We start from the raw sequence: 24,076 nt of genomic DNA, 5'->3' as shown, positions 1-24,076 counted from the left end.
TTTCGGGAACAGAGAACAGGAGGGGAGCTGGGAAGCTTCAAGGTTACATTATGCAAATGAAAGAGGGCAAATCTGGGTTTGACCTCACTGCATCCAAATCTGGTGCACAGGCAAGAACCAGAGCAATTCTTCTGCAAACTAAGCAAATGTTAATCCTACAAGTGCCCCTGCAGTAGTAACTGAAATTCTTGCTATAGTCTCCACCTAAGTAGACAGGAGACAAGCATTACTTACCTTTTGAATTTTTAATACGGCCCATAACCGTAATTTAAAGTGAGGCTCCAAGAGACATTTTTAAGGGGAATTTCTGGTACTTCCTGGTATGGGGAGAGATGAAGCCTTATCAGTTTGCATGAAACTTTGGTGCAGAGATGAATGGGAGTCATAAAACAATTTTATTTTATTTTATTTACTACCTTAGGTATTCTGGGTTGGCTGAGGAAGCAGAAGATACAGCAACACAGTAGCCCAAGACATACTGTGGCTCTCACAGTTCCCCAGGGGACTAGTATAAATATAGAAGCAACTGCCATTAACTATGGAAATGAGCTTCAAAGCCTCCTTATGACTTCCACTGGGACAAAGCACCTGTATGTGTGATGACGCTTTACTAAAAGGTGAAACCGGAAGAAAGGACATGCCTCAAACATTCCCCTTCATGAATTCATCTGAATTATTTCTAGGTATTCATTGAGCAAGCTCTCTGGTGGGAGCAGGACAGCACAATTTACAGGCAGTACTCACTGGGGCCCAGTTACTATTTCAAATGGAAATAAGAACTTTTAGGAACCTCAGAGCAAACCATAGTTTCTTGCGTTGATACTGCGGACTTGTATTTATTTTCTTTACTCTCTTCATAATATACCACCTAACAGCTTTTGGGAGGGGTAAAACGTGACACATCACAGTAATTAATTTTAAGTAATATTTTGCACAGCTAATTTTAGTTTACTGAGGAACAAGTTTGAGGAACAGCCAAGGAGAGGACTAAACGCACTGCTGATTTTCAGGAATTTAAAAGTTGAGATACAAAATGAGGAACTAGGAAGAATTGTGCTCTTTTGGCACAGCTCACTTTTCACTGGGTAAAATCAGGGCATTTCCAGGGACCATGGCCATAAGACCATCAGTGCTCCAACATGCTCTTGCCTTGACAGCAAAGGAGGATAGTGAAAGGTCAGTGGTGCTTCTGGAGGGCAAAAGTTCCACTCCAAAAGCTGCAACTTTGCAACCTAATTGGGTTAACTTCCATGGGTACATAGCCTCCAGGTAAATTTTGTTTCTCGTGATAAACATCCCTCTTTTGAGTTTGAGCCCCACTCTTGAAAGCCACTGTTAACTGACATCAAACCACCAAAACCAAACAGAAAAATACTTAAATAAAACAACTCTGAGTACGGAGAGGATGGGATAACCAGAGACATAGGTCATAGGTGCAAAATGAACAGTGAACATGCTCAGGTAAGAAACCAGAAGAATGCTTCCAATATGGCAGAGAGCAGCACCCCACTAAATAAAGAAGCCTAATTTCACCTAATTATCAGACTATGAAAGAGGTTGTAAGGCACAGCCATTGTAAATAAGGCTGGGCAGGCCCACCTGGATCACTGGGTCTCATTCACTGCAAGGATAGTGCTGGAATTGGATACTTCTGTGTACCACACTGTCCTCTCATTATGTCATGCAGTTTTCTCTGAAATTACTGAAAGTTGTGCTTACATTTCTGAAGGCAGATCTGGGCAATTTGCCTTTAGCCTCATACCACTGAACACACTTCCTTTTCTCCCTCCCTGACCACAACTTTAAGAATTACACTGGGAACATAAATCTCTATTTCGGATTTCCTTGCTTTAGATGGGCCAAGCCAAGACATTCCCTGCCCCTCTCAAACATCTATGGCAATGAACCCAATTTCTTCTCCTATGGAAGAAACTAGCCAATGACATTGATATCTATTTTCTGTCCACATTAATTCCATTTTTTAATCCAAACTAGAGCAAGATTTGAGTTGCTTCTGGATTTTTCAGGCTGCTGTGGGTCTTCAAAAGACAATTGAAGTGGTGAAATGAACTTGGAACACTGGTTTTCCTCAAAAGCTTTCCCACAAAAGGCTTTAGTGATCCTTCCACTAGAAACTGATCACCAGACAGTTGCCATTAATTATGGCAGGGAAACATTCGGCCAGATATACACAAGACATAAATCATGCATTAGGGATTTAGCTGGTTTAGAGCTATGGCAGAAGCAGTTGGCTGTCTCTCATATCTTGTATCCATCATTTCAAACTCCTATGGCAATTTTGCTGACCTGGCTGTAGAAAGAAGCAAAGTAGAACTCAAGAGTGAAGCTGATGACAGACAGGTCACAAACTCAATTTAAGTGAAGTAGAGAAATGGAACTTTGCCAAAACCATGAGCCTCTTCCTGCCACACTGCACCCTACCACCCTAGAGGTATTGCAGAGAAATTCCTCTGCAAGCCGTGATGAGGACCATGGCAAAACAAACAGGTTTAAGCCCACGTCTAAAAAGAACCCACTACTTCATGGTCTAGGAGAAAAATAATTTGCTGATTAAGAGAAAAAGCAGGGTTTGCAACACTGTTGATGTCAGCAGTAGTAGAATCAGCTGCCTGTCTCTTAGAATGAGGAGGCACATTGCAATAGGAACCACATTGTCTCTAAAAAAATCTCAGAGAACATTACGAGCAAGTTGACTCCAACATCTCAGATTTATAGCATGGCCTGGCTCAGAATCACTGCAATTTCAGAGCTTCCTCAAAACAAAAACTGTTATTAAGGCCTGAAACTCTGGCCAAGACTTTTATTCCTATAGCAGTTTATTATCTTCCTCTCTTCTAACCCTAGAAGTTCAACAGCACAATGTTCTCCCTAGGCTGAATGTTAAAGCATGTGCAATAACAGTGTAGAGCTACAGCATCCACCTCCAATAAAGCACTTTCTGCTCAAACTGCTGGGGGCATGTGGGGTCTTGAAGTCATGAAAACACATCTCCTCATTCCACCTTAACCTCTTCTGATATTAAAAGACATCAACAGGTAAGAAAGAAGAAAATTGTGCCCTGGCATTTCCATAGGTAGAATCAGGCATTTATGTAGACACGGTGTGAAGCAATAATACAAGGAAAGTAGAAGGGAAAAATTCAGGGAATTTTCTATGTAAGCTGTGATGCACGAAACAAATGAACAATACTCTTTGCACAGGCAACAGCTCTTCCACACAGTTGAACTGGTTTTAAAATGAGTTATAGATGGTGAAACATCACAGCTTGCAAGTCCCACCAAAAAAGTAAGCAAACTTTCAGTTTATTGAATCTGTCTCTTTTCTCTTTAGGGAACTGAAACATTTTCCTAGGACCAAGAGGGCTTGGATCCAAAGGAAGAACCACTGTGACACTCCAAGTCTCCCAGCTGATTCTTCTGCCCAACAAGTCCGCACTTCATATATTGATATATGGAAGAAATTCCCTTGTAAGAAAAAGGAGATTAGAGGTTAATCTTTGCTTTAACAGTATAAATAAGAAGCCACTTCACAAACCATTTCAGTCTCATGGATTAAACAGAACCAGCTGTACGTGTGGCCATCATGCAAACAAAACACTGTCACTAAAAAGAAGCAATTTCTTTGTGGGTCAGAAAAGTGGGTAGGACACTACACCACTGTCACAAAGGGACAGCTCAGTCATTAAGTCTGACCCACTGGATACTGCCAGTAATTCAATTTAACCCTTTCTCATCTATATTGAGCCTGATCAGTGCCGCCTGGTTGAAGCACAAAATACAGGAAGAAAATTCTAAGCAGTGGTGTTTCAAGAACTTTTAACAACTGCTGCCTGCTTCATTGATGAACTCAATTCTCTGAATTAAATCCTGTGAAATTCAGTATTTGCCCCAAGAAACACATCTGGGATTATCCAAGAGATTTCACATGCACAGGATACATGCAGCTTCAAAAGACAGCTCCCTGCTGACTGAAGGAGGAGCAGGTATTACAGGGCTCTTAAGTCTCTGCAAGCAATATAGATATCATATCCATTTTCTATATTACTCTATAGACTCCAATAAATCTACAGAATTCAGCTTACCACAAGGCTACTGTTTTTCAGACCGACTGACCCAATGACTGGTATTTATTTGCTGAGACAAGCTCCATAAAAATAAAAAGTAAGAAACCCACACTCTTCCTCCTCATCACCACAAAGATGACATCTTGTTGCCAATCTGCCTGCCAAGAAGCCATCTGGAAATAATATCAATACCACAATCTATGGGCATCCCTCCAATGCATTAATCAGGTCATTAGAGTTCAATACTGACAGCATCTTTAAGAATTGGAAAGGATAAAGCTGTGGTAATAAGGCACAGTGAAGATCGATCCCCAGGGTCTAGTTAGATCTTCCCCTCCTTTTTTCTCTAAAAAGCATACAGCATTAGCATTTTGTTCCCCAGTGTTTGGTTTAAATTTACCATTCTGGAGAAGTTCGAAGCACAAACACAATGGAAAATGTCTTCCACCTCACTCCTGTCCTTAAAAGGGCATTGAAAAAGTCTGAAGACAATTAAATGGGTCATGACAATGATTTGGAGAACTGGGAAAAATAGATTTAAAAATATAAATATGTACATATATGCATATTATAGCCAAAACCCATAGAAAGTTCAGTTTAAGAGGGTTACAAGCTTATCACACAGAGAAGTACATTCAGAGGAAACCCAGCAGTACCAGATGCTAAAGTTATCTCAGAGACATACCAAAACCCAGGGGCTGGAAATTGAAGCTGCAGAAATCTGAATTTGAGAACGCCTTTCTTCTAAAGCATGCGGAAAGGTAACAAATCAGGAGGCAAAAATAGTAATACCAAAAAAAAAAAAAAGGTGTTACATGAGATTTTGGTCTCCTATCTTTCTTTATCAAATGAAAAAAATTCCACGTGGCTTTCTGAGAGATCTGTTTTAACAACACCAGTTACTGAATATGTTACAAGATTAATGAAATGACACACACTTTTGAAAAGCAGCGGAGTAAAAGCAGAAGCATAGCAAATGCCCTGAGATTAAAGAAACAAACAAATCACAAATATTCAGTTTTATCCGTTCACTACAGCTCCCCTTTAAAAAAATTATATACATATATATATATATATATACACATCACTGCTCTAGAAGTAAGCAGCTGTTCATCATCTTGGGCAAAACTCTTTAGGGACAGTGACAAGGCTTTCCTCAGTGTTTGCACAGCAAGCTGGCATAACATAACTCCCAGTTAATTGCTGCACTACGTAACTCCAGCATACAAAAGGGAGCAGTCAGTCCTTGTTCTAAGTTTAACTTAACCAGAGCTGTTCAAAATAACAGCATCAAATTCTGATACTGAACCTAAACTAAGATTTTGTTTCCACAAGTTGAGATTCAATATTTGAGAGGCAGTTCATAACTTTTCATTTTTCTAGTAAGTTTTGTTTTGTTTCCAGAAGTATTTCTCTTTTTCCTTCAAACCTAGAAACTTTGCAGGGCAGTTTTCCTATAAAGCACATTCAAACTATCTCATTTGAAGATGAAAGAGAGTGAATAACTGTCATCTGGAAGGGACAAGGTACAGGGAATCCATGTAGTAAGTTTACAGGGTTATTTTTATCCTTATTTTTTATTTTTTCAGGATACAAACTCCCAAAAGTATCTAGTAGTAGCTTCATGTCTACTTTATAAGCACCTAAAAGTCTTCTTGATCGGCAGATGGAGTGGAACAGCTATGGATAATGAGACGTCAGAGTTAATGTAAAAACAGTTTCAGAAGTTGAATCTCTCATTTTGGAAGAAATTATTATTTTGGCTTGCCACTTAACTAAGTACATATTTTTGAGCTAATTAATCCAGCTGAACCAATAGAATTAATATTAAATTTCAAATGCAGGGGGAAAAAAATTAGAGACTCACAGAGAATTAGGCCAAAAAATTCATCCCCCAAAAATTCTCCAGTAAGCTCCAGAAGTTCTGCATATGAAGAATGCAGTTAAAAGCTAAAAGCTTAAATGTTTGATAATACCTAAACACTCTCATGGGTACATTTGCATTTCTAAGTGACTTTTTTGTTGGTTTTTTTTTAGCTAAATCAAGGCTAAGCCTTCATTAAAGGTAATGCAAGTATATTCACTCACAAGTTTTATTCAGTGACCTCCTAAAATGACTTTAGTTAGAATCAGACAACTTTGCATTCAGACATGAAAACTGAAGATTCACCTTGCTTACCTCTTTTCAGGCCTTAGAGAAGTCCTTTCAAACTCCTTTCCCTCTGATACTTCTTTGTAAAATGTTTTGAAACCTAGTGATGAAAGTAGTAAGAGCTACGTATTTGACCATACCACTTGTGAAACATTCTAGTAGATATCCTGCAAATAATTCAAATTAGGGAATGTACTGTACAGTTAAAAAACTAATTGAAAACAATGAATTATTATCCTGCTGAAATTATTGATACCTAAATATCAGACAAGTCTGGCTGCAATAGCTACATAAACCTACCAGTCCTATTGCAAAGTAGAAGATGGTATCCAGATAACAAGGAAAAACCTTCTGAAGCCTGGCAGTGAGAACAATACCACGGCTAAACTCCTCCACAGAAGTCAAGGACCACAAAAGATCCTGACAGCCACAGAAATTTTATTTGGTGAGAAATCACACAAGAGAATGGATTAGTCAGAAACTAGACTGTAAGAAGTCTTCTGTATCACAAAGATCAGTTCCTCTCCATGACAAGCAACTGTTTCACTTAACACCATTTCCCTTACATGTGTCAAAATGAAGTGATGAGGCACAGGTTTTCACCACAGATGTTATTTCAGTCAGCTTTGATGAAGAAATTGCTCTGGACAATTTCACTTTCATTTTTTTGCAGTAACTTTAGAAATGTAGAACTCTGCTTCATTATTTAGCTCATCTTAGGATGGGAACTCCTGCAACTCATCACTAAAGTCATCACCCAGGGACAGTATATACATTTCCAAGAGCTTTCTGGTCCAGGAAGAAATGCCATCGGCTTGAATCCAAGACTTTCAACAACAAAGCACAGCCACATAGCTAGATTTGAAGCAAGACTGGTCCAGCACTCACAGGTTAAGTAAAGGCTCAAACAGATGAACTCTGCATATTTAGGTGTTTCCCTTTACAGAATGCAAAGCATTCTGCTATAGCAGGGGACCGGATGTGCCTCAGAGGTAGAAAAAAAAAAAACCTCAAACAAACCCACAAACACTTTAATCCTGTGCTCAGGGCAAAGAGAAGACAGTACTACATTTATTACATTTATTCACCTGCCTAGGTGTTATTGATTAATATGAGCTTCGAGTAGCTAAGCACTATTAATCAACAATAACTTGTTTGCTTATCTTATTTCAATGCTGGATTGCATCTGTACAAGCAGCCCTTCGAAGTGCATCTGTAGGGAGTAAACACCTGTATTACTCCATCAAATGCATATACATGCTTAATGGAATAAGGGCAATCCTCCAGCAATTGCACAGGAATGAATATATAAACACACTTGAGCTCTTGTAAACATGTCCACAGAGACCTCTTGTATAACCACAGAGTATTCTCCTTCAGGTTTTTTTCGTATTTGCAAAACTGGAAAAGGAAGACTATCTTCTTGGCAGATGTTTCAAGTGAGTAGGTTTTGAATTTTATACATAGTCTAGTCCAGGATTTCAGGAGTGCAAAGTTTTCATCATCACTGCACATACTGTGTGCATACAGAAGGTAGTAACATATCCAGCTCCATTAGCACCAGAACAGTTTCATATAAAGCTTGTGCCCCTCAGTTTTGACAGATGGCTTCCACAGACTATTACAATCCTAACAGCAGCTGTACACCAAGAAGACATGAGGATGTTCAGAAACACTCAGTATTAGCCCCTGTGCAAAAAAAAGGGATGATACAATATCATTTTTCTAGATCCATATACAGTTCTCCAGTGGAAAAGAAACTTCTAAGTACAGGGACCATCCAAACCAGAGAAAGCTATTAAGGCTAATTCTTAACTAACACAAAGAACAGCTTTGATTTAAGGGTCACCAAACAAAACCTATGTACAGTTATTTAATTTTAAGAAAGGGAATCATGTAAGGATGTGGGAAAAAAAAAAAAGAAAGAGGACACTCAAAAGGAGCAGTTCAAAAAGCAGGAAGCCTCAGGGAGAGTCAGGAGAGTATTGCAGGGCATAGGTCAGCTCTTAGAAAATGGACTGCTTAAGTCTTTATGGACAGGGAAGGCCGTAAAACATGGCAAGTAAAACGTAAGCAGGAAATTAAAAGGGCTAAAAGACAATCCAAAAATTGCTTGCAAACAAAGATCACCATGCTTGTAAACAGCCCTTGAAATACATCAAGGACAGGAAGCCAGCTAGGAAAAGCAGTACAGCTGCTGGATGATAAAGGTGTATAAAGCACAGATGGGGATGATATAGTTGTAGCAGAGAAGCTCAGGGAATTCTTTACATCAGCCTTTACTGATGAAGTCTTTGGGGAGATTTCCACACCCAATGCACTCTCTGTTGCAAATCTGGTTTAGAGAATAAATAGAGCAACCAGATCAATCTGAAGTAAAATCAGGAAATACCAGACCAAACAAGGAAGCTAGATGCTAATGAAGCACTGAGACAAAACCATTTTCACACAAGTTCTGAAGAAACTCAAATATTAATTTAAGGACCACTAGCCAAGGTGTATAAGCCAGAGCTATAGAGAGTCTCTGTACTTGAGGACTCACAGATCCTGCCTGCACAATTTCCAGCTGCAGAAAGGGCTGTGTAGGGAACCTGGAAACCAGAATCTTGCAAGTCTGAATTAAATTAAGTGGGAGAGTGAACATTGGAAAGAATAGTGCTTCAGAGGCTTTTTAAGATGCAGAGGAATCAGCAATGCAACTCCTGGGGTCAGTGCTGGGACTGGTGCTACTCAGCATGTTTATCAATTACAAAATTAGATGATTGAGGAAAGTGTTGGCAGGTAGGCTTTACTGTAGGAATTCCTCAAGGTGATATCAATTCTAACTATTTCTACTCAGAAGCTGGAGCCATCCTTGACAGTTCTCTGAAGCCCTTGGTTCAGTGTTCAATAATAGCAGTCAAAAAAAGCTAGCAACATCACTGGAATCCTTAGAGAACAAGAGAAGGCATTTCTGCCACTTCTCACAGTCTGAGAGTTCCCACAACTTTAGTACTGTGATCTGCTCTCCACATACCAAGGTCGACATTACCAGGGTGTCGAAAAGGGCAACCAGATGGAAATGGAGATACTAGAAAGGCTGGGAGTCCTCGGTTTGGAGAGAAGGCATATATGGTGGATATGACCAAATATAACAAAAAACCCATGAGCTACTAAATGCAGAACTGTTGTTTGTCCAACCCTACAAAACTAGAACAAGGCAGTACTCACTGCAACCAACTCATTTAAATAGAAAGGACCTGTTTACCCAGCAGTTTACAAGCTTCTGGAACTTGCTGTCACGCAAGACTCTGAAGGCAAAGGATGTTCATGGGTTCAAAAAGGGATTAACCAAACTCTGGTCAACAGCTCCATAAATAGACTCTTAAAGGACTAAACAGGTATATGTCCTCTAATATCCTTAACACAAGAGCTGTGGAAACTGGAGATGTGTGGAGAGAAATGGATCTCAAGAAAAAGCTGTTGGAGGTTCTCCTGTTAACTTGTCAGACACAATACTGAGCTAACTGGAACACTAAGGCAGTTCAAATGTTATTCATTTTTTAGGTTGACTTAAGAGTTCCCATACATCACACCACTTCCTGAGGATAAGCAATGACCCCAACAAAGGAGTAAGGTGATAGAAAGCAAACATATTCATTACCCCTCATGACAGGGGTGAGATTGGGACAGGGATACAACCAGCAAAGAAAAGGAAATAAAACAATTTAGACCAGGTACAGGTGCCAGAACTTCTCTTATAACACCCTTCCCCTGAAAACACCTTTAACATCTGTACACACAGTACAGTAAGTAATTCTTTTACCCACCCAATTTAATTTTTAATTCATCAAAGTTTCATTTTAGAAGCATTTTTAAATTAACACATCTTTGAAGACAGTAACTTATTTATAGCTCTAAAAATGCAATCAGCAAGGCTGTATTTCCTGTCTTGTAAGTGAAATATAAGCTTGGACAAAAGAAAAAAAAAAGCCCTCACAAGAAATGAAATTACAGCAAGTTTGTTTTCAAGCAAATAAATCCTTTGTTTTAATGTTTAATTTAGTTCATTATCTTGTTACTCATACAACTTTAAAAAATATTTTTGTTTGGTCCTTGGGGAAAAAATTTCTATGCCACGCAGATAAAAAAACTAACAAAGTTTGACAAAGTTGTCTTATTCCTGCCCTTGACACAGTCTGTCTCAAAACCTTACACTTATAAGAAAAACAGCTAGAAAGGATCTAGCACTGAAAAACTACACAGTGAAATCTGTTCACCACAAAAATCATGACAGGCATGAGCAGACATGAAACATCATGCATTTTTCTCCTTCTCTGCAGTTTAGTGAGAAGCAGTCTTGTTACTACAGTTCCCTACTCCAATATCAATACCCATACACTACTAATATAACATACCTGTATTATAGGTGTATATACCTATAATAAACCCACAAAGGCTCCTGCACAGTGCTCATGAACTGATGAGCAACTTCAAAGAAGGTTACCTCAGCTGTCAAGCAAATATAATATAAAATCAATGTAACACCAAGTACTTAAACTTATTTACACATTTATGTTTACTCTCACCCCCTGAGACAAAGCAAAAAGTGGTAAAGCATTTGCAGTCAGAGGATCCTACATTAAGTTTACGGTCAATAGCATGCGGAGGATGGAATAAGGTCCACACTGTTTTACCTGGGGAATTATCTGATCATCTCTGACTGTCCTTGCTGGCAAGATGTCTGCAAGTCCTTAACTTTTGTAACCTCATTTTCTGGCTGTCACTCTGATCCAGTCAGGAAGTGAGCCCCCACTTCTGCTCAGGCTAACCAGGACCACCTCAACATCCACAGCTTTAGCTTGGAAATACCTTGGAAAAGGAGCTGAGTGCTATATCAGGTAAGAACTAAATCGATTGAATGGGAACTAAATACTTCATTAGTTATCTGAGGTGAACTTGATTACCTGACAATTTCAGGTAAATTGAAGGAGCAATGCTTCTGCTGAGTTTGGAAGCATTTTAAGAAAACCCACATGAAACTGACTTTTATTCTGCACAAGATGTGATTAATTGATCAATAAGTAACCCAGTGCCCATGTTCAGGATGACTTTAGCATGTAACTTGAGCAAAATTCCCCATCGGTTGCAATAAAGCCTTGGTCCCACAGGCCGGGGCTGAGGTAAAATGGCGGGAAGTGCTTTGAAGTGGGCCTGGCAGGAGGTCAGGCCTGCACAGCACCGCTCCTGCCTCCTCACCTGCCCCTCACCGTGAGGGGATTCCCTCCTGGATCCCGACTGCCATCCCACAGGCACACCTCTAGGCACATCCCTGAGCAGGGCTGAGGGAGTACGGAATGCAAATCCCACCCCTCCCTTGGGAATGCTGGAGCTCAAGACTTCACAAGCCCGCCGCCTCTTCCATTCAAATGTGCTCACTCTACTCACAAGCACAGACACTTTCACAGCAACATGAAAAACTGCTGTACTGCAAAGGAACAGGAAAATGAGTAGGAAGAAGAAAGGGAAATGTAGGAGAAAATGAAACAAACCTTCTTTCACCACTCCCCTGTCTGTGAGAAAGAGGCAGCCAGACATGCACAGGCTCACAAACCAAGACCTCTTCCTAAAAAACCTGCAGGATACATGCTCAGATATTTGCCTGCCTCATATAGAGTTCAGTTAGCACTAAGTGCCTCCAGCTGGTTTCAAGTTACAGCCAGGGGAAGTCGTAGCATAAAATTCCTCATAGCCACCCAAACCATTACTCTTGTATTTTCTTCCATGTGGGGTCATCATACCCCCTCTGGAAAGCTTAGAGGTATGATACCACTGCAGGCCTCTTCAGAGAGAGCTTGACAATGGTGTATTATGAAGCTTGTTGTAACATCCTTTCAATATTCTTAAGGTCCAGTGGTTTAGAGAAGAGGGTCTTTTGTGTCTGCTGTCAGTTCCAGGAAGCTCCTGTCACTGGCATGGAGACTGCATATGGAAAAGAGCTGCTAAATAGACCAGTTAAAAGAATATAGGCCCAGTTTTGCTCCCACGTCACTGAAAACCATGAATGCTGCAACTCTGTTGAGGTCAGAGGAACTGCACTGCTGTGATGTTGGGGGTGAGACACCAGCTGTTGTTTCAAAGCCAGGGCTCCCTCTGCGATGTTCTCTCAGGCTCTGCCCAAGATACACCCCCGAGGCCACCACGGCCACAATGTCAGCTCTCAAACAGCAGCAGCAGCCTCTGCGCAGGCAGGGCTCCCCAATCTAACCCACAACAGCTCTGCTGTAAACTCACCCTGCGTGGAACAGAAGAGGTTTCTCGCGTCCGAAACCAGGCTGGACTTGAACTAGCGATGAGTCAGTAATGCTTTCAGACATGAAGTACTGACTTTGTATCTTCCTCTTCTTCCACCAAAGGGAAGGAAAGCTTATGATCCTAAAAGATCTGAGGTAAATAACCTAAGTAAAGCAGGCCATTCTTGACAAATTTCTCTTTCCTGTGTATTTTAAACACAGCTTGCTTATTGCTATTGGTTTGTAACTTTCCTTTTGGTACAATCAACACTGTAAGAACATAGAGTATATGTCTGACCTAGACTTTGTGAGTGCTTCTTGCAGAACATACCCTCATACTTTATTCTTTTCACCCAGTCAGGCTATTAATCCTTGTGCAGGATAGATGGTCAGTATTTTGGTTCTGAGGGGTTTTTGTTTGTTTTTTAATGACATTGATTCCAATTACATGACATAAAACACATGAACGAAAAAACCCTTTACTTCAGTATTTAACAAACTGCTTACACCATTATAAAGAATTAATGGAATTATATATTTCTTCCATTAAGAGACAAGCAAATTCTTATCAGTCAACACTGCCAAAAATATTAGGCAACTACATACATTTTATAATGGGGTATTAAAACAGAAATCCTTGTTACTATTTGCACTGCACATTCACATAGTAAATTAGATTGTGACTGTCTTTTAGTAGATATGGAAAATCTCACACCCCTGTCTCACCTTGTTTGTCTATTGTTTTGCACCGGAAGTGTTCATCAGTTTATAGAATTTAGAGAAAGCAACATCACCTTGAAATCAAGTACAACAATGCCCTGATCGGAACACAGAGCTGGGAGCTCTAGTTCCTCTGGCCCATGCTGCCTGCAGAACATAGCTCTTACAGGCCTCTGCAGCAAACAGGAAACTTGCAGTACTTCCAGGCAGATAAGAAAAGCTAAAAAAGGGATCCTTTCATAATTTGGAACCTCTCAGAGTGCCTGCACCATACCGGGTACCACAGTGTCTCCCAAATCCTCTTTGTAAGAGTATTTGCAACTCGGTTCTTGGTCTCCCCATTACTAATTCATCCTTTAACATTTTGCTGAGGTTAACAATCAGGATAGTGATTTTTGCTGCTTAGCAGTGGTTGCCACTGAAAGCTGGATTACACTGGTTTAGACAGTATATAAAAGGTCTCCGGGTGAAACTACAGGCTTGGTGATCAGATTATCCTTCACTACACAGTTCTAGTATCCTTTTTGGGTACATTTTTTTGGTTCAGATATCATCCTGCCACTCTGCAAATACCTCAGATCACAGGACTGCTGAAGAGTAACAGAAAAAAGCAGTAAAATGACAACTGAGAATAATGATTTTAACCTGCTGTGCAAAAATTAGAAATAAACTGCAGTGGGTGCGTAAAACAGCACACGCCATCACTCACTTTCCTCAGCCAGGATGTCTGTGGACTCTCAGCAATTTATCACATTTCACAAGAACCAGTAACCAGTGATGCACAGGACTGGCAAGTAGAGCAAATAATTCTTCTCCCACAGGTTAGATCTTTTACTTTCACACAGAATGTATGGTCTGTTTGAATCCTTTTGTGATGAAGAAAATAACTGAAAACATCCCTCCGTGACAATTCTGTATCCTGTGGCACACTGGCTGCATCACAAGCCCTAAGAATGCCTTCGGTACCAAGGAACCTATGCATACAAAATGCACTTCAGTCTGAAGAATTAATATGTTGTCAGTGGGTCGTGTTTTTGGCAAGTGAGTGAATTTAATCCAATTACAGCAAAGGTGGTGAGGTCAAGCTGACTCTCAGTAAAGAATCAGTAGAAAGACTATCCTCAAAACAGAAGACACTGCAGCTTGCTAAACTTCTTCAGAGAGCTAAGACGCCGTAGTGAAGTTTAGCAATGCTCTGACTTGTTATAACAAAGGTAAGTGCCAAGAAACTGCTTAGTGCCAGCAAACAGAAGAGGAGAGGGATTCAGCAAGAACACGCTTTGTAAAGCACACTGTAATCCTAAGCACTTAATTGCCTTTGGCAAGAGCTGCATCCCATTGCTCTCTCAGAAGTCGTTTTATCTGCAACTTGATGCTCACAGCTACAGGGATGAATGGAGTGGGGGAGGAGAAGGAACTGGGGGAACTAGTGAGAGAACTACAGTTACCAGTCTGGCTTTGATGAACTACCAAAGCAAAATATAAAAATTACTGGTATGTGCAAGGCCTGATCTGCGTATCTGATGACTCTGAAGAGCTTTCATAGAAGCAAATGAAACCAGCTCTCCTCCAGGCCCTCTAAATCACCTACAGAGGCAGGGAAATTTGTTGTAGAGTTACACACCTGTATTTATACTTTAGTATTTACATATGACTGGCCTCACTTTCAGTCATTCTCACTGAACCCATATAGGCCAGTGTGAATCTGAAGGTGTAGCCAAAGTTTGTTTCTTTGCCCTGCTTATAATGCAGCGTTCACAAATATTTTACAATATGTTAACCCCAACTCATTGTTCCCACATAAATGGAAGACTCAAAAGTAAATAATGCACCAAGCCTCTTTAATTAAATAAGGAGTTTGGGGGAGGAGTTTCTGCAGACCCTTTTAAATCTTAAAGCCTGCCAACTGGATGAACAAAAGGTAGATTAGGCTCACATGATAAATCCCAGCAAACCTGAAAAGCCTTTGTTAATAAGTCACTAAGGGAATTTTTCTTTTTCCTCTAGAATTTCTGCTCACCAGAAGTGAGAGTTAAGATTATTCAAGCAGGTTTGGGCTCCAGCAGCATTAAATGGGTATATGCCTCATGGAGCTCTAATCTCCTCATTTCTATAGAGCTCAATTCTCCTTTCATTCCTACTAAAGTAGAACTAGTTATTCCTAGCTTTTATAGAAGAAGCAGCTGCTGAAACTTCAGAGACAAAAATGTTCATGAAATTACTTAAGATTTCCACAAAAACTATACTGGAATTCTATATCAGCTTTAGTAGCTACAACAACAACAGGAATATAAATGTATTTTCATTTCACTTTGGAATTTCTTTCATGTAGCAGGTTGCTAATGAGCCTTTTAAGTTTCCATTCATGAGTTAGTGTTCAGTAGCGTGTTCACAGAGCCAAATGACATGTTAGTCTGGCAATTAGTTTACTCTTCTGTCTGTAGAGAGGCTTAATGAAAACATTATTAGAGACAGACCTTGCTGTAGCACACTCAATAGACGCTGTACAATTGCTCAGAAAAGACACAGATTTTAGCAAAACCCATACTGTAATCACAGACAACATAGATGATATTTAAAGCTGTGCTAAATTTAAAAAATCTCCAGGTCCATCCTACCTGGATCCATCTAGCTTCACTAGTGAATGCTTTTCAGCACTATAGATTAATCATATCTTCTCTGCATCCAGTGCAGAAATCCAAACAACCTATGTAGCTCTAAAGTACATCATGGAAGCATTCCCATCAGTGAAGGGGATGAAGGCAGCTGTACAAAGCTTGTTAAGATCCTGTTTGGTGTAGTGGATGCCACTGAAAAGTTTAAAAAGTCTACTGCAACAGGTGCACCAATGCATTTCTAGAGCCATGAGAGAAAGGAGCACCTATCTTCCATTGGACATTAAAAAAAGAAAGAGTAATTTACCATCAAAAAGAGAAGAGTGTGTTAACCAGCCAAGGGAAGAAAAAATTACCTTCATTACTCCTAACTCACACCTGTGGAATAAAGTTTGGAAAAGCTATTGAGGACAGCTCTGAACACAGTGAAAGCAAACAACCACAGCATGTTTTATTATGCACTTGACAAGTTTATGAATGAGAGGAGATGAGTCTGTCTGCAAAACCAGGATCACTTCCAGCGCATGCTCAGACCTGAATTCAAACTACCTAGAAGAGTCCAAGAATCACAGGTGCTGGCTACCAGTTCTCCAGAGTCTAACCAGAAACTTCAGCCATCTCCTTACATGGTTCTCAGATAGACCTGAGCACATTTTCTGGATTTAGACATCCACAGCTTTAAGGCACAGCATTTGGAGCAGTTCTGAACTCTATTTACATCTGCATTTTGTTTTAGGAGGGCTCTGAAAGTAATTTGTAGCTGCTGGTTTATTGTGTTTCTAAGTACAGTGTATTTGGCCTGCATAAGGATACTGGTATGGATTTTGATTGACTGTCAAAATCGGATCATCGTCCAGAGGAAGTCCTAATGAACTTAAAGGAGGAGCCAGGGAGAACAGAGAACACAAAACAGACCAAAAACTGGTGAAAAATTATGCGTCTCTTACATTTAACTTAAGCCAATGGTAATACGTAATCCCACTTTATTTCAGACTTTAAAAATTCTCTTTCAGCCTTATACAAGCAAACCAACAGGACTTCACTGATTTATTTCCTTCATCCTCCTTTGCATCAGGCAGCAGGGCAACTAAAAAGCTATGGACAGATGCTTGCAACAGCAGAAGTATCTGATTTATAACTTTCTTTGCAGCAGACCTTTTAAGACTTCCCTACAAGAGCAATAAAAATGGGGTCAGTGATATTAACTGGTGTGGGCCTCCCAAGTTTATATAAAATTCTAGCTGTGATGTTTATTAAACCAGGCATTTTCTTTCTGCTCAAGTCCATCTAAAAAGATTAAATGCCATTAATACGTCATTAGGGCATGATGCCTGTCATTCTAGTGGCTGGTCCTCTGGTAGCAAACATTCTCCTACTACAACCAACGAAGTCACTCCAGTTACTTTTGGAGTTAAGACATTTGTTCTGTAGCATTCATTTGCAAAAGGCTAAGGATGGGTGTCACATTAGTGTATCATGAAATGTGTTATCATGAGCACTTTGTTATGAACTGCAGAACACACAGTGACCAGCTACAGAAGAACAGTATCACTTGAGGAAACAGAAAATACTGGATATGTGCCAGATGAAAATTAACTATTCAGTTATTAGTACGGATAATTTTTTGTTTAAAAATGGAAGGCTCCTAAAATGGACTCCTAGAACATAGTTCCAGGAACATCTCAGCAAATATAAAGTGTCACAGGAAGACACATATCATATTTTGCAAATAATAATGCAAGACATTAGCAGAATAAAATAAAATAAAGATGTGTGCAGGGAGTAGGGGGAGGAAGATAGTAGTTCTCTTAGGGATTTAAAATGAGAGAGAAATTACTATTTCTCTTATAGCTCTACTGACAGAAATCGCATTTCCAGCACTCCACAAAGAGGTAGAATAATTTTGTAGTGTCTTAGTGGGGAACACACCTTCTGCATGTCATGTAACTCCACACTCACCCCCCTCCAAATGCTTGGAAACCCCTTAGAAGAAGGGTGCAGAATCAGGTGTTTGCACTTATCCTCTCAGCCATCCCTTTGTAGGGAGAATAATGCAGCCTTCAAAAAACTTTTGATTCCACTTCCTCACTCTAGGAGAAGTATTCCCGCGGATTTACTCTACAGAAGACAAGACTAGTGCAAAAAGGTATCTTTAAAGTGTAAGAGGAAGGAAGGATCCTCTGTTTTTTCACCCCTGTTCTCCAGCTTCTGCTAGTCTGCTATGCCACTCCCTTCCAGCCTGAGTGCAGGGAGCAGTGCCAGGCCAGAGTCCAGATGTGCACATACAGGAAAGAGGATTAAAAGGCAAAGAATCCCCAAAAGCATATTGCTCCATAGCGTGGAGGCAGCAGAGGAGTGATTTCCCCGCCTCTGCCAAGTTAATGATTTTAAACATTCATCTCCTTCCCCCATCCTCATGCAGGATGTTTAAGTGGTGTCACCAGGATTTATCCTTCTCTGAGACGCTAAGCATGTTGTGCAACATGATACAAATTACTTTGAGAACCGCAGAAGTTAAAAAAACAAAGTCCCAGCACATACATTTTGTCTGAAACATTAAAGATGTAGGTGTGTAGTGAAGGAACGTTGCTACATGTGCCTCCACTTATGCACTTCTATATTTGAAAGGCTCAGGAGGCCAAGAGAGAGCCAGAGAGATTATCCTTACAGGCGAGCCTATAAATGCTTGATCTTAGAAATCCTTTGCTACCTGCCAGCAGAGAACAATAAAACTGTAAAAAAACATACATAAAAGATGACAAGTACTTACTACCAGGTTTGCCTGCTCTCGGATGCACTCCGGGAGGGGAGCCGTAGGTGAGCCTGAGCCCAGCTGACGCTCTCGCAGGGGAAGGGACGGGAGCTGGGCTGAGACACCCGCAGGAATCCCGCGGCTCCGGTGCTCCAAGACCAGCATGTGCCCGCAGCTCACGCCGCTGGGCTGGCTCTCTGCAACGCCACTACCTCGTCCCTCCGGAGAAGCAGGTTTCTCTCTTCCCCTTCTCCTCCTCCTTCTCCGCCTACTTCACCTCCCCCTGAGGAGGATGCCGCGGTACCCCCCACCCGTGCCCGCCCACGAGCTTCCCTCCGCGTCCCGGGGCGCAGCCGGCAGAGAAAGCCCCGCGGCTCCGCGTAGCGCTGCCGGAGCCACCTCACCCCGAGCTGCCCAGCCCCGGATCGGCGGCTCCGGCCACAGCCCACCTACGGATCGGCTCGGCTCGGCTCGGTTGGGCTCAGCTGCTCCGCGCACGCCGGCAGCGGGGGAAGAAGCGGAGCCCGCGGGGGAAGCGGTGCCCGGCGGCGATAGCGCCTGCGGTCGGCGCGGCTGCCTTTCACTCCTTGCCGGCGGAGCCTCAGTCGGCAGCGGCCGGGGGTCCAGGGGAGCCCCGGGCGCGCCAGAGCCAGCGGAGGGAGGGGCACGGCCCAGCACCTGTGGAGCGAGGCTCGCCCAGGTGGGGCGGCTGCGGATGGGGGGCGCCCAGAGCTGGGTGCGGGGTGTATATGGAGTGTGTAGGGGTGCACATGGGTGCCATATGAGCCGTGCACTGCAGAGCCTGTGGGCATGTGGTGGCTGTATAACGGGCAAATGGGGGTTATAGACCTTGTATCTATGGGGTGCATGTATGGGAAATGTAGAGGAGCGTGCTTATGCGCTTCCTTGGGACGTGAATGAAATACATATGTGAGATCTGTGTGTGTGTTCTGGAGGAACTGCATAGCTTGCATACAGGGGAGAGCACAGAGGATGTATGTGAAGGTTTGCATGGGATTTGGATAGGATGCCCTAGGGGAGTGCATGTGGGTGTGTATGGAGAGTGTAGGGGTCTGTTTGCAGCCCCGGTGGCAGATACAGGGCATTGTCTCGGGCTCAGGGCTGCCCTTGCCTCCCCCACCCCCAGGGCCTGCCTAGGGCCCATGCACTGGCACATCTGCCTAGGGACGTCCAAATCTGGGGCAGGGGATTTATTTTAATAAACCGTTTACAGTTAATTGTGTTAAGTGCTAAAGTAGTGTAGAAGGAAGAGCAAATGCGAGATGGGGACAAATTGAATTCTCTTCAACAATAAGACCTTAAAACTTCTGTTTTATAATGTGGACCTGAAGACTCTCAAGAGGAAGGTAGGATAGTTACATACATTACAAACTTAAGGCCTTTTTACTCTAATATTTTAAATTTTTTTCATTTATACATGTAACAAACCCAATCAACTGCCTATCTGAAATGGACTTACAGCCAGATCATAAACATACATAGGGATAGACATACAAAAAGCCCAGGTTCTATGCATAAAGCCTTTCTTTTCTGTCCTCTTACATTCTTCTGTGCCACAGGTTGCTGCTAGGTATGTTAATCCATGGTTTTGAACTGCTACATAAAAAGGAAAGCTCAAGCTGTAGAGAACCTGCCTCCTCACCAGGCACTGAGATACCTCTACGGGTGATGGAGCAAACCACCGCCCAGGCTACAATTCCTTCTCTCCTCTCACTGTTTCATCTCAACAGCCGTCAACGCAGAAGAATGTGGCCAAGATAAGCAAGTCACAGCAAAACTGTTCTTGGCTGCAGTGATGTCAAGAGTTTTGTATTTGCAGAGACCTCAATGTTTTCCATTTTGATTCTGAGGTGAATTTTTTCTGCCATTTATAGAGCACATGTTCTGAAACCCAAGTAGGCTGTACAGGGAGGCAGTGCAGGATGCTGCCTTTTCCTGGTGCATCATTCCTGGTACCTGAGCTCCTGTGAAGGATGAGAGCAGTTACCAGTATGAGTCCATGAAAGGTTATAGCCATCACTTTTGACTTTTTCAGGTGCAGTACAAAGTGAGTGAACTGGGGGGGAATTGCTGCTGCCTCTTCAGGAGGAGGCAGTGATAGTTTTCTTATTCCTAAGTCCTTTAGATTGACTCTCTGTTAGGAGAACAAGATGCTTTTGCTGTTTTAAAGGCTCTGGAACTTTGAAAATAGGTTAATAGAGACTTATTTATTTATTTTTATTTAAACCAGAATCACTAAAAAGGGAATCCTAAAGAAAAGTAATTTTATTGTCAAGGGTTTCTGAGTACCTCAGTCCTCACTTGCTCCATTAGATCTCTCTTCTTGTTGGTTACATCCAGCCAGACTGTTACTCCTGGGATTTTTCCTTCTCAGTGCATGGTTGTGGCATATTCTGGATTGCCAGATGTTTTTCTCTTTATTCCAAAACAAATGGACATACATCCCTGATCATTGGTGACGTGCATGACTGTCTGTCTATAGTGGATTTCAGATGGCAGTGCATGCACACAGAGTTCCACAGCTACACACCCATCAGCACATGAGCTGTTAAAACCAAGATGCTTGTTGTATGAACACTTGTTTTCTGCAGGTAAATGATTATTTGGCATTAAAGTACAGAAAGTACACAAAAACCAAAGAGCCAGGGACAAGCTTGCTTTGACCTTCTCCATGGTCTGACTGAAGACTGTACTGCCAACACCTTTTTGGAAGGAGTTTTCTTCTCAACATATTGAACTGTTAAGAAGATGGTGCTCTGCATTATGCTTATGCTTTTCTGTGCTAATTTCTAGCCTAGACTTCATGAAACCTTTTCCTTGTAAATGTTCTCATGTCTTACCAGTTGGGAATCGCTGCTCTAGACAATCTTGTAATAATATCACTGTCTCTGCTTTCAATTTAAAATGATTGCTCAGGCCTTAAACACTCACAAAGAACAAGGCCCAGTGTTGCCAGTGAACCCACATCTGCCTTCAGCTGAGAGGGAGGAGTAGGAGGCACTTGAATCATGATGAAAGCCACTGAGTTCCATAAGGAGAGCAGACGGTTCCCCTGCTGGGTTTCAAGGGATTGACTCATTTTCAGCAGAACTCATCTTTTTTCCTGTTCTGTTTCGTTGTTTTGTTGGTTTTTTGTCAGGTTTGTTTTGTTGTTGTTGTTGTTGTTTTTTATTGCACAAGTTAGATCAAGAAGGGAAAAAAAAAAGTGAGGGATCTCCCATCCTAGTAGAAACCAGCATGACATGACACTTTGTGTCCAGTCACAGCTCACCCCCAGAGTCCCTTTGGGACCATTTATCTTCTAGTTGGGCCTTTGTCATAAGAGCCCTCTAGGGTGCTGGAAGTCAATAGTTCCACTTCTTTAATGCTGGTCTTAAATCTGATCAAGCTCAAGATAATGAAAGTTCAGATATGACATTTAATGAATGCTGCTGGCTACAGTAATCCTGTGCATTCTTTACTGGCTGCTTGAGGGTTGTTTTTTAATTGTAAACATCCTCCATGCAGCTGCTCCAGGGACGTGTTTTGGAAACAGAGGCTGGCTGTGTTTAAAGATTTCAATTCATCTTGACCTACATTTAGATTTTTGTAGCTTACAAGCCACGGACTGTAAGCAGCAAACCCCCCATAGAACTTATATAGCTTCTGTAGGGCAGGGCACAGGAAATGAGTGAAGGATGAAGTTACCCAGATGAAGTGTTAGGAAAAGTGAGTTACTGAATCTGAACTACGGGGTTCAGATGATTATCAGGTGATTAGGAGTACAAGGAGCAGCACTGCACAAAGGGAGTGAAGATAACCTCTCCTTTTGCCTTGTGCTTTCTTCCCCATTCATTCTTTCAGTTGCAAACTTTCTGTAAAATCTTCTAGGGTCCTTTCAGGATAAAGTTCAGGAGGTACCTAAACACAATTGTATCTTGATATGTGCTGCCTTCTCACTTAAACTTCTGCTCCAGAAATTGCTTAAGTTTAGGGCTTGTTCCTGATATGATGCCTAATTAAGTGGGGAAACTGCTAGAATCAGATACTTAGGAATTAACTTTATTGGGAAGTAACACATTTGTCCATTTCCCAGAGCCCGTTCTTTCTTTTCTTTCTGACACAAGAGCTTGTTTGGCTTTTTTTTCCAGAATGTAAGCACTCATTTTAAAAGCAATGCAGTTTCTAGCCTCTTGAGATTAGAAGTTAATCTTCTAAAAAGGGAACCACTGTAATATCTTCCCAAATCTGCAGGCAGACTAAATTCTCATCCTCATCCTGCTTATGTCTTTGCTGATTGTGAACATAGAAAGCATTAAAAGCCTGTGATTTCATGCTGCAAATAGAGATTGAGGATGTAAGGAGGGAGGAAGGCAAGAGGTCAGACACTATGTAGTACTAACATCGACATACAACATTTAGGCCAGCATTGGTTTACTAGCTCAGGAGCAAGAAAAATGAATTAGATGTGCCAGCAAAAGACCACACAGGTAGTTTATGCCTATCTGGTGACTTGTACAGGTATCTGAGCCTTTACACTTCTATGTTTGATGGGAAAAGGCAGCAGAGCTGTAAGCATTTGGCTGCTGGGGAAATTTCAGATTTGGAAAATCAGCAGCTATTTTATCATCTTGTATTTAGAGGCTGGAATAACATATGCTAGCAGAATAAACAAAGAAAATCTAGCAATTTTATTGATTTTAATAGCAGTTAAAATGCACAACTTGTGTTTCAAACTAACTGACTGTTCAGACTAGCAGACCAAATATTTGGTTGAACTACAAATATTCTGCATCTTCATTTTTCTAAAGCCACAGGTGGTGGCAGAGAATTTCCATTTTCATACACTACAGCATTAAAACCAGTAACTACTTCTGACTGTTGCTGAATGAAATCTGTCAGCAAAGTGCTATTGGTTTTCATGTAAGTTGAGTGATGGATACAGGGAGTAGTTGCTGTGTTATGCAAACAGACACAGAGAAACAGATACCAACTGAAGCTAGGTTGACCCTGCAGATGAATCATAGAATCATAGAATCACAGAATATCCTGAATTGGAAGGGATAGATAAGTCATCAAAGTCCAGCTCCTGGCCCTGCACAGGACACCCCAAGGGTCACACCATGTGCCCGAGAGCATTGTCCAAATGCTTCTTGAACTCTGTCAGGCTTGGTGCTGTGACCACTGCCCTGGGTAGCCTGTTCCAGTGCCCGACCACCCTCTGGGTGAAGAACCTTTTCCTGATATCCTGATATGTAGGGTACACTGTAAAGACAATCAACAGAAGGAAAATATTCCCACTCTGCACTGTGCAGTTAGCTTTGTCCTTTTTCATGGAATGGGAACAGCGCCTGCGCATAGGGAAGACATAGCTTTTTGTCCTAAAGCTCTCACTTCAGCAGAGATAAGTTCAAACTTACAGGGGGAGTTTGAGATGAATCAGAGGCTGGAAAAATTCAGCAAATATGCCTATTACTGTTT

General features: G+C 41.5%; 2 protein-coding genes across 4 annotated transcripts in view; one reads left to right on the top strand and one right to left on the bottom strand.

Annotated features, from left to right (window-relative positions):
* Positions 1-18,710, bottom strand: part of MYLK (myosin light chain kinase) — a 195,708-nt gene extending 176,998 nt beyond the window's left edge. Inside the window, exon 1 of the mRNA XM_010407059.4 lies at positions 18,614-18,710. The gene's annotated coding sequence lies outside the window, so the exon portion shown is untranslated. The remainder of the gene's footprint in view (positions 1-18,613) is intronic.
* Positions 18,711-18,736: 26 nt separating this feature from the next.
* The window catches only part of LOC109951014 (putative cuticle collagen 91), a 32,054-nt gene continuing 26,714 nt past the window's right edge, over positions 18,737-24,076 (top strand). For 2 of the 3 annotated variants that reach the window (XR_005602386.1, XR_002273516.2), the window contains exon 1: positions 18,745-18,828. Coding sequence is in view for 1 of the 3 variants with exons in the window: in XM_039555421.1 (XP_039411355.1) it covers positions 18,759-19,295 (537 nt within the window). In the remaining 2 variants the exon portion in view is untranslated. Of the gene's footprint in view, positions 19,296-24,076 lie in introns of all 3 variants that reach the window. The other variant, XM_039555421.1, reaches the window with a different exon arrangement.

The sequence above is a fragment of the Corvus cornix genome, chromosome 7 (genome assembly GCF_000738735.6).
Source record: "Corvus cornix cornix isolate S_Up_H32 chromosome 7, ASM73873v5, whole genome shotgun sequence".
Taxonomy (NCBI): Eukaryota; Metazoa; Chordata; class Aves; order Passeriformes; family Corvidae; genus Corvus; species Corvus cornix.
This window is presented reverse-complemented; position numbering and strand designations above follow the sequence as displayed.